This window comes from Nematolebias whitei, chromosome 20, assembly GCF_014905685.2.
Source record: "Nematolebias whitei isolate Nwh7 chromosome 20, NemWhi1, whole genome shotgun sequence".
Classification (NCBI taxonomy): domain Eukaryota; kingdom Metazoa; phylum Chordata; class Actinopteri; order Cyprinodontiformes; family Rivulidae; genus Nematolebias; species Nematolebias whitei.
The window spans coordinates 25539319-25550956 of record NC_056517.1 but is presented as its reverse complement, the minus strand read 5'-3'; the positions used below and the strand labels follow the sequence as shown (position 1 = coordinate 25550956).

General features: G+C 38.0%; 1 protein-coding gene across 1 annotated transcript; it reads right to left on the bottom strand.

Moving 5' to 3' along the window:
- Window positions 1-2324: 2324 nt before the first annotated feature.
- LOC119426551 (delta-type opioid receptor-like) lies at window positions 2325-5804 on the bottom strand. The gene is made up of 3 exons (XM_037694115.1): window positions 5551-5804; window positions 3170-3522; window positions 2325-2854 (listed from the first exon to the last, which is right to left on the bottom strand). The coding sequence occupies exons 1-3, from the start codon at window positions 5799-5801 to the stop codon at window positions 2325-2327; spliced, it is 1134 nt and encodes a 377-aa protein (XP_037550043.1). The 5' UTR covers window positions 5802-5804.
- Between the last annotated feature and the right edge of the window lie 5834 nt (window positions 5805-11638).

The following is an 11638-nucleotide window of genomic DNA, read 5'->3' as shown; positions in this document are numbered from 1 at the left end:
CATTTTACGTAAATGTTTGCAGAGCATTCAGAACGACAGCACAGTGCATAAAGCATGTTTGGTTTCTTATGATTCACAGCAACAATGATTTATACATGCTATAGCTACAGCCTATTTAAAATATGCTTATGCAAAGATATATATTTTTCACATTATTTATAAAATAGTCTTTCATACACGTACTGTACAGGTGTTATATACTACAGGTGCACAACTTGTTCAAACTGTTGTTTATGAGATTGCAAAGCGATAACATGAGAAAAATATGTTTTATCACTGTAAAAGCCATAAACAGCATACAAAGTTAATTAATTACATATATTGGACAAATGATCAGTTTGGACACAACTCATGAGTCAAAACCAAGAAGAGAGCCCTCTGACAAATTTTAAATGCACATTTAAATCCAGGATTTCATCCTTTTACCGTTTCTTTTTGACACGAGTGTCGTGACGCAGCTGAGCGCGTTGCCTATTTTTAACCTTCCACTGACTCTTGCACAACTTCAAAGTCCACCGTGAGTCAGTTTTCCTCACACTGAGACCAATCAGCACCATTCACACTCTCCACAGAGGCGAAAAGGCTTTTGGCACATGCCTGTTACCAGTGTTTCATGCAGCCAACACAGACATGTCAAACTGAGGGAGACGCAACAAACACACCTGTTTTATGCAACTCCTGCTGCCATCCTGGACTGTTAAAGGCACTTTTGGCAAATATTAAATTTATAGAAGGAAATAAATGATAAACAAGACACCCGTCCGTTTCAGTAAACTATAATTTTCCTTAAATTCATTAACATTCAGAGCTCCTGTTTGATACAAATAATATTTAAGAGATTTTTACCTTTTGCCTCACAGCAAGAAGGTTCTGGGTTCAAGCCCTGGGTTGGTTCTGGGGCATTTCTGTGTGGACTTTGCATGTTCTTCTAGTATTTGTGTGGGTTTACTTCAGGTACTCCAGTTTCCTCCCACTGTCCAAAAACATGCATACCTTGAAAACAATATCTGTGATCTCAGTAGGGTTTACCTGGCTACAGAAAGGTTCATAGATGGCTTAGTTCCACCATGGAAGAGATCAGGTGGGAAGTGAAGAGCTGCCACTCACTCGTGCGGTGGCTGAAGAGCATTGAGACTTAGCACTAGCTTGAAACACAAGCAGCCACAAAAACTAAAACAAAAAAAGCATAAAATTTGTGTACGCAACGGTGCTAACAAAACTATTGTTTGCTTTATCTCTGGCCTAAAGAATGACAGCAAACACCAAATATCATCTTGATGGTGTTTTGAAGGCCAGACACTGCAGACAATTAGTAATGTAGCAGTTAAAAACTCTATACCACTGGTTTAAAAGTAAACTTGTGACTTGCAGGGCTGTAGCAGTTTATTAATTTACCGTATTTTTCGGACTATAAGATGCACTTAAAATCCTTTAATTTAGTCAAAAATCGACAGTAAGCCTTATAATCAGGTGCGCCTTCCGGTTGTGCTTACTGACCTCGAACCAATTTTATATGATTATTGTGAATGAGTTGAATAAAGTTCGACTTATCTGACCTTTTAGTTTTGCTTAATGCGCCTTATAGTCCGAAAAATAGGGCATACTATGTGGCAATCTCTCAGGCAGTTAATTATTATAGAGTGATTCATAGTTTCAGCATTGTTGTTGCTTGAAACTTACCAAGGAAATTCTGTTATGATAAAAGGTCCTCTACGGTATTTTGCTTGTGGTCCCACATCCTTATGTAAAGCTTAATAAAATGTCACTTTGCTTGTACTGTTAGAGGGTAGCCTATTGTATGATAGTAATTAATTTGACAAGCAGCAATGTTAAATATTGCCCCCAGCTTCCCCAGAAATGGTCTTCCTGCTTGCCTGAACAAGCAAAGTCATTGATAAAGTGATCTTTTTTAAATATTTAGTTGAAAATGTATCCAAATCATTTATCAAGTTGCCATGTCATTAGTAAGCAGCACGTTCTTCAGAACAGACGTTAGAAAATAGATACTATTAGAGTTAACTTGGACCAAATTTGGTCTATTTTACACCAAGCTGTCTCCTTGAGCGCAGATCCACCTTCGAACTCAAATATCAACTACAAAAGTTAAACGCCATGAAGGATGAAGTGAGGTTTCTTCTGGGAACCTTTAAGGAAAAGATGAACGATGGTTCTCATCAGTTGGCACTGTTTAAACTGGCAATAATACAAATGTGAGGTGGATCAACTTTCACAACAGTCTACATCGCTGAATTGATGTGCGTTAAGCCCAAGTCATGGGAGTCTTCTTTACCAATGTGGGAAATTGAAGACAGTTCCACTGCTAGTCATGTTGGCTTGCTAGTCCCATCTGGGTTCTCCAGGGGAACAGAGGCCACCCGAACAGCGTTGGGGACCTTCTTGCTCCCTGACACCTTGTCTCCTTTCAGTTTGGCTGAGAGGCAGAAGTCTTTGAAGCAGCGTTTGAAATTCTCATCCAGAAAGGCGTAAAGGACAGGATTGAGGCTGCTGTTGGTGTAGCCCAGAGCCACGCAGAAGAAGTATGCGGCCATGATGGCGGTGGTTTCAGGCACGCTCACCAGCGCTTTGACCAGGATGAAGATATGAATGGGCGTCCAGCAGACCACGAACACGGCCACAACGACCACCACCAGCCGAGTGATGCGCCGCAGGTTGCGGTCCTTCTCTCGTGAGCCAGACAACATGCGGACGCTCTTCAGCCTCAGGACCATGAGGGAGTAGCACACGGTGATGATGAGCACGGGCACAACGAAGGCAAACACGAACACACAGATCTTCATCATCGTATCCCAGTAGCCATACGGTTCTGGGAACTGTAAGGCACATTCAGTTATGTCTGCAGAGGGAAAGGTGGAAAACGTAATTAAATAACAAAGATGACTTTTTCTTCCTCATAAAAAAAAAATCTACCTTGCATCTTTCTAATATAAATTTACCAAGCTGTTATAAAAAACTAATCTGCAGTCAGATGGGAACATCTTGCTCTTATTCGTGACTCCATTTATTTTGGTATTAATGGTCCTTGTGAGCCACTAATGGAAAATTATTCTCTGACTGATGAAATACGTTTCTGCTTCTAAAGTCTAGATTTGCACTTGGGTACAATGAAACTAAGACCGTTCACTCAGGTATGGGGGAAGTTCTTGCTCACCGCTGTTTGTCTGCGTGCCGCCCAGAACAAAAGCAGGAATCCCTGCCACCGAAGACAAGATCCAGATGCAGACGTTGATCATCTTGGCTTTGATGGGTGTGCGGAAATCCAGGGCTTTTACCGGGTGGCACACCGCCACGTATCGGTCCACGCTCATCATGGTGAGCGTGAAGATACTGGTGAACATGTTGTAGTAGTCGATGGAGATGAAGACCTTGCACACCACTTCCCCAAAGGGCCAGGTATTAAGAAGGTAGTCTGTGCTCTGGAAGGGCATGGTGGTGGTGACCAGGGCGTCAGCGAGTGCTAGGTTGAAGATATAAATATTGGTGGCTGTCTTCATCTTTGTGTACCTGTTAACATGCAGAATACAAGGCCATATTGTTGAGTCCCCAGCTTATCATCCACCCAGACTGCCTCAGCTGCTCCTGTATCTGAAGACCTTTCCTCCCAGCTCATTATGATAAAACCAGTGTGCATTATCACAAAACTTCCTGTCTGACTCACCCTTCATTGTCATGTATTGTATGCTGCTCAGTGCTTAGTGCTTCTAATTACCTTGTTTAAACTTCATTAAAATATGATGGCATTTTGAATAAAGTCTGACTTTTGCTAGGTTTAATCATACAGCTCAATTTAAGGTTTTTAAACAAAAGATGTGAGGTGTTCATTTGTCTTTTCTCCTGTAACACCACAGAAAAAAAACAACTTTAACTAAAGATAAAGGTAACTTCTTGTTCGTGGCGCAAACACCAAGTTATCGCCTGGATGATATTTTTCACTTAAATAAAGAATTTTAGACGTTAGGATGCAGATTGTTCAAAAGTGCATCGATTCACTTATACTGTCGGTGTCTGTTCAGAAAAAAAGCTATATGTGCAAAATTATTTTTGCTAAATATTTTGAAATAATTGTAGTAACCCATTTGTTTCCATAGAAACCAAAGGCCAGCAGCATGTAAAATGGAAATCAGACGGTATTTATCACTTAAAGGGGATAGATTAGGAAACGAGTCGCTTAACTTTGAACTTTATCCGACTCAAAAACTCAAAATAAACACAATCCTGTTGTGTTGCTGAAACTGAAAATATCAAATTAAGTGAGAAATATTATATTCTCCAGCTCAGAGTAGAAGAAATCCAGCATCGTCATCTCTCCACTTTAACTTCAAATCGTGCAGCATTCACTGCCTCGTATTTCAAACTTTTATTCTGCTGTTTTTTTCCCACTTTGCTATAAACTGCATGTTTCCATCAGAAGTTATATACTGTATTTCCCTTGTGGTCTCTGCAAGCAGATGTGCAGATAATGCAGCATTACTGTATATCTCCCAGAGACATCCCTTGATTTGTTCATGTAAAAAAAACAGCAGCAAGCCAAGTAAATGACAATTTTAAAGATTTTTCTATTGTTTTGAGCAAACTTTTGTGTTTAAGAAACTAAATCAAGAGGCAGCTGCTATTTTTTAGAAGCAACATGTATAAAAGGTTTTTAAAGTTCATTACAGCAAATATTACTTGTCAAATTTAATTAATGTAAACAAGTAGCGGTTCATGTTCATTGGTGAAATTTCATTATTAAACTGAATTGCTACAAAAACCTATTCTTCCTTCAGCTAAACTATTCTTCCGTACTAAAAACTTATCTTCTCTGCAACCGAGTAGATAAATCTGGCTTCCAACAAGTGAAGCAATCAGTCAGATATGAAGTAATTGTTGTTTGACTGAAAAGTTTTGTGAGGCACGGCTGCATTGCACATGACAAGTGAGATTTGTCACTCTTAGATCCTAAATAATCTCTTATCAGGTTCAGGAGGTTGTCTATTTAATGAAGCACAGCTGGTGCTGGCAGGTGGAAGAGAGAGTCAATAACGTGGTTGATATTTTTGGAGGATTTCAGGCTTCAGTCATAAATTGGACTTTTCAGACTCCCAATAAGACAGAAACAGATGCCATGTTTATTGTGTTCATGTTGAATTAGAATTGACAGCACACATAACCTTTTACCTAAATACTGCCCTGACTTTTTTTAAAAACATTTTTTAGATGAAACCTACTAGTTATAAAATTAACTTTTAGCCGATGGGGGCTGCTGTAGCCGAACGAACAACAACAGCATGTGTTTATTGGATGCATTATCCTGAGTGTAAGTTAGATTTGTGAGAAAAAAACATCCTGCAAAAACAGCAACATCTTCACTAAAGAGTCAAAAAGTCCTCAAGATCTTTTCTTAAAAAAAAAGGGGGATGCTTTTATTTCTTTTTACCAGCCAAAAGCTTCTATTATTACATCTCAACCACAAATAGGCCTATATTAACAATAGGTCAATGCTCAGTTTATGATTTTTATATATTAAAAAAATAGTAATAAATAGGACCTCACCTGATGATGACATACATGACAAGGCTGTTGCCCAACAAGCCCACCACAAACACCACGGAGTACACGGCGGTGATGATGGGGATGATGGGAGACATGCTTTCCTGCGCCCAGCCTTCATCATCATCGTGGCTCACATTGCGGCTGTCAGGGTCTCCGGACACCCAAACAGAAGAATTCACCAGACAGTCATCCAACAGCGCGGACAGGCACTTATTGTCTTCTTTAAAAATTTCTACTGGAGTGCTCTCCATGGTTTAGGCTGAAAGATGATGGGGAGGAAAGAGCGAATGGATGAGACGCAAACTGTGCGTAAAGGAGCTCTAATGTGTATTTGTTTTTTTGTTTTTTTAAAAAGATGCAAAACATTAATCTGGTCAGGGAGATGCGCAAAATATGCGCGTAATAAACACAAGAAGAGGAAAAAAACTGCAAGCACATTCATGTAATCCCGCTGGTCACTCACCTTTTGTAGCCAGATTTAGCGCGAAAGCCAGGAATATTAAAATAAAAATATAATTCCCCTCTAGTTATAATTCAGCTCTGCTTGTTTTGCTGCCTCAGCTGAAGGTTTCTGCGCGTCAAAGTTTGGCGACGGTTCTGCTGCGCTCCCGGAGAGGAGAAGCGACCGCGGCTTTGCGGACCGTCGTGCACACGCGCGGATGGAGGGGGAAGTGGCGCGCACTCAGGCTAGACCATACCCAACACGCACAACCACACACATTTTCAGCAAATATGACATGGCAGAGCCGTGACAATATAACCAGCAGGCATGGCGCAGAGCTCTCCATCACCACTGAGCAGAAACAGATGATTATTCAGAACTCCCACCAATTTGAGGATTCTGTCTGAAATAATACAAATTAATATTAGCATTGCAGTTAAATAAATGCATCAGCAGTTCTCCAGTCATTTTTAGGGAATGATGGTGAAGGTGCAGAGACATGAAGCCCCCCTCATGCTGGGCTCATAACCTCTTTTTAGGTGAAGAATTCATGAACAAAGAAGAAGAAGGGATGTGATAAATGACCAAGCACCCAACCAGGGAGAAGGTTAACTCATAATTTCACCATCTGTGTCCCTATAAAACAGAAAAGGCGCACCATTTCAGCACTCTCCTCTGTGGATGCGTTACTCAATTAATTATCTAATTTAAATTCTGATACCCCTTCAGAAAAAAAAAAAAAAATCATGCATTTTTAGAAAGTCACAGTTCTGAACCTTAAAACTTAGTATATTTTCCCTCCGTTTTACTTAAGGAATAACAGTAGAAATAGCACTCTCCTGCTTGAAGTAACAGATGTTTTTGGGGAGAAAGGTGAAGCATTTAACAGAGAACTGTCACTTAAAAGCCCCAGAAGAGGTATCGGATGAAGACTGCTGTGAAGAGACCGTGAAAACACCAACACAACTGAACACCCTCTAAAATAAAACGTTAGGCTATTTACCAGCAGGTAGTTGTCAAAGATCATGTTTGAATTTTAAAAATACACAATGATCTACAGCAGGGCTATTCAACTGGTGGTCCGCGGGCCATTTCCGGCCTGGGGGTGACTCCAATCGGGCCCACTTCATAAAAATAATAAAATAATAATTATTATTTTATTTTACTTTTTGAGTTCTGGGTTTGGGTTCTGTTTATTTCATTTATGATTCAATGCAATAAACTAAATAGATTTAAAAGATAAACAGATCATTGTAAACTTTGGTATAAGGATTTTAATCGCTGGATGTCTGGCCCCTGAGCTGTTGGCTTTCAGAAACGGTGCCCCCCTGAGCAGTTTTGTTGAATAGCCCTGATAATCACTTATAAATGAATCCATGGGGCTCAATGGGACTAACCTGTATAAATAAAGGTTGAACGAATTCTGCTTTTGAGACCGAGAACGGTTTAGAATATTGATCCCCAAAGATGGGGTTAGTTTACTAAATGTTGGTCACAAAACACACGTTTTTGGTTCTTCATGTTGTATGATAGGCAGCAAATATAGCTTAAAGTGCTGAATTGGATACACACAAAAAATGTTTTTATTTAAATTATGCACAAAACAAGTGAATTGAAGCTGCAGGGGATCTTGAGATATTGCAATTGAAAAGAGATGAGAATTGATCTGATAACTAGGAACTTGTAATGTATTTCTTCTTTTTTGCAATTGTATGAGGTGATAATAAGGTAATTGCATAGTTTCTAGGTATGACTGGAACAGTATATGAGTTGGAACCAGGAATTGTAAAGTAGTAGAAAGGCCTTCCTTCCGCTTCGTCTAAAGGGAAAAGATAGGAGAAAATGGAAAAATGAGTGGAAGAGTCTGGGACAGGATTCAATAATTGAGAGATATCAATTTAATATAAAAAAATATTGCTTATGTCAAATTTCCACTATAATTGTTACAAAGAAGAAAAATGGAAGCATTATATCTTGATCTGGTTCTGACATATGGCACAGAGAGTAATTTAATGCATCCTCAAAATCTTGCTATGTCTGAAATCTCCTCATTTAATGTTTTTTTGTGTGTAACGTTTGATTATTTATTATGAATGGGGAGACAAGTATTTGTCACTTTTGATTTATGCTAAAAGTTTGGAACTATGGTTTAGGATAGATTTGACTGACAGGAGCTCAGCACCACCTCAATGCGGAGTTTCTCAAGGTTTGATCAAGGACCCTGTTCTGGTTTCATCCTCCGTGTTGTTGTTAGTGTCAGTCTTTTTAATATACAGTATAATATTCTTTTCCATTGCTTTGCAGAGACATTTAGATCTATGTGACTGTAAAAAAACAAATGCACTAGCATTTCTTTGAATCTTTTGAACAGTCTAAATGACAGTGGAGCATGGATTCATTTAGACATCTCTATTCTCGATCGAAAACAAAACAGAAGTCAGTGGATGATCAGATTTAGTCAATAATTCAGAAAGCGTTTTGGGGCCTATGACTCATTTAATCAGTCTTCTCTTAAAAATGACATTGTAAATTTTGACGGTTTTTAAAATGTGAAAAAACAGCATTGGTAAACTTTATATTTATGTATGTATATATATATATATATAAAATTATACATTGATTTCAGTACAAAAAGATGATTGCAGCAGTTTCTGTATTGGAGTAGATCAACCATGTCTTCATCATCTGCTTCAGGTAACATGCTGCTTCTCATCTTTTATCAGGACAACCAGTCTTCACTCCATTACTTTTTTTGTGTGCTCATATTTAATGCTTGTATTTTCAAATTCTATTCCTATCTTGTGTACACAATCTTTCATCTCCTCATGCTTAATTGTGAGCGCTGAGGTTAAACAACCAGATGTTTCAAACACAAATGTTCATGTAATTGCAACTTTTGCAACTGCTGCTTTTATTTTAGGAGCTTTTTCACCTCTCAATAAAATCTTCTAGCACCGAGAGTGTTCATTATGTTGGCTAGTCATAAGAAAAACAAACAAAATTAAAATAAAATAAAAATCCTTGCAGTCAACATTAAATCCTGACATGTCTTTACTGTGAAAAAGAACAAAATTCCTTCATGTATGCAGCCAACTTGCCACTCCAACCCAACTCTCTTTATAGTCAGACAGTAAAAAGAAAGTTGGACTCCATCAATTGAGGAGCATCATTACCTTTATCACTCCTGCTGCTCCCAGGGACCTGCTTCAAGGCTTTTTTGACCACAAAAAACGAGTTTTAGAAGAACTCTATATTCTCACACTAATATCTAAAGTAATAGTGTTGAATAAAATACTACTTTTAATGCAGCTTATAGCACATCTGTGTATATGGAATGGCTTGTTTTGATGGGAGCAGATGAAGCTTTACAGTTTGGACCATTCTCCATCATTGGGTGTTTTTCAATCTTGAATTTGGACTCAGAGATTTTGCCCGAGTGTTCAGTCTTTCTCGAAGCAGAGTTCTTTCATGATGGATTGTGCCGTTATAGTATGAACTCCAATGCCCCTCCTGTCTGATGTATTAAGCCCAGTTTTCTTTTTGGAAGAATCCCCTTCAGTGAGGCAGCCGAAAGAACCTACACTTCTTTGTACCACACTGCTGGCACCGCAGGCTAAAATAAATGCTACGTTGAGGCAATGTTCTCTTTTACTGGAAAGCCTTTCTCAGTTTTTATAGTAAGCTTGATAAGATAACTAGCACAACTTTTAACAAAACAATCTTCACAGATATAGCTGTGAGGGGCATCTAATGAAAATCACAATTACATTTAAGAAGAAATTACAATAAATAAAAAAAATAATAATTTCTTATCGCCCTCCACCTTGCATGCAGGTTTTCAAAAAAAGTTCTCATGCGATCTGTTTGCGTTCAGAGTTTGTGATGTGGATGACTCTCAGCTACTACCACAGCAGATTTAATCTCGAAGTCCGTAAAATTGACTGAGCTATGTTAAGTTTTGTGTTTGCTCAGGTTGATAATCTGTGGCAGCCACCTTGAATCAAGTTGACTCCAAAAACTCTTAATTTGTAAATGGACATTCAGTGAGCACTTTGTGAGAGTTTTTGCAAGAGATATTTTGCTAACAGACAAACATACGTCAGAGGCTTTTACATTATCACTTGCCTCTCATGGCAGTGGGTGGTAATGCTGATTGTATGCAGCTCCAAAACATGAACAATCTTAATTTAAAGTCGAACTGTTTCACGCAAAACCAAAGAAAACAAAAATGTTTGAAGTTGTATCTTTGTCTGTATACATTTTTGTTTTTTAATATTTTGAAGCTTTCTTTTCATTGATTTCACATATGTCAAATAATTGTACAAGTCAAATCATTGATTAAGTTTTGCAAAGTGGCTGATTCTTTACAACAGGAGATTTAAGCCTAAATTGGATTTGATTACTGTGCCAGAGTATTTAAGTACTAAATCTGTAGAGTTAAGAGACGCGGCCACACCAGCTTCACTCCGACCATTACAGATAAAACTACAAAGAGAAAACTTCCCATGTTCTAAGACTCAGGTCTGATGGTTCAGAAGCTGAAGCTGCACATGCTTCAGATGGAGGAAACCACACCAGATCCCTGGAGAACCCATTAGAGAAGACATGCTGCATGAGCCACTATCACTATTTGGATCATTTACAAAGAAAGTGCGACAGTAAATCTACCCCAAATCTGAAGTGCTTATAAAAATATTCACCTCCTTGCATGCCATATGCTTTTATTCCTGTCATAAATCAATCACTGTGGATAAAAAGTGACATGCTTTACAAAAATAAATAAATAAATAAAAGATATTTGTCAATGTCAGATCAAATTTCAACAGAGTAATACCAATAAAAAAATTTTTTTAAGTACCTTTAAAACGACTATCCTAAATCGTTCCAGAGAATATATTAAAAAGTACAAGTCGGGGTGAGTTTCCAAGACTCTAAACATCTGGATGTCTGTTAAATCCATCATTAAGAACTGGAAAGATAATGGGACATGTGTAAGTTTACCAAAAACAGATTTGATGAGCTAACAGCTACTTCAAGCAAAGTCAAGATCAAGTAGATTTACTGCCATCTTAAAACTATTCCAATCTCTCTTATTTAAATGTTATTTTATAAACATTTACACCACTAGGTTTTTTTTTTTGCATTACATGGTTATATTTCATCAGAAATTTGAGATTTCTGCAAGAAGTGCTCCTGGCAGCATGGGAAGAGCTAAAGTTAGCTGCTGCTATATGTGCTCGTAAATAACAGCATAACGCCACAAAAATAAATGCAAGTTGAAAGCAACAACAATGTAAAGGTTTATAAAATAACGTTCTCATGAATCACAATGAAACGTGAAACTGATGTTGTTTTAAGATGGCAGCATTGGTCTCAGTTGCATTTGGACTAGCTGTTTGTCAGGTCAGGCAGAACAAGGATTTTTTTTCCTAAATTAATTTGTTCAAAAGGCTGTCCCAAACAGGTAAACACTAAAATGTTCTTAAAGGTTCCACAGAACCCTACTTCACAAGCTCTGAACTATCACTTAAAGGTTATAAAATAAGTGTCTTCCTATATAATATTGTTAATGAATTAAAAGTATTTTGTTTTGAAAAAAATTACAATTTTGCTGTACTAACCTGGCCACTGAAAGCAACTATATAT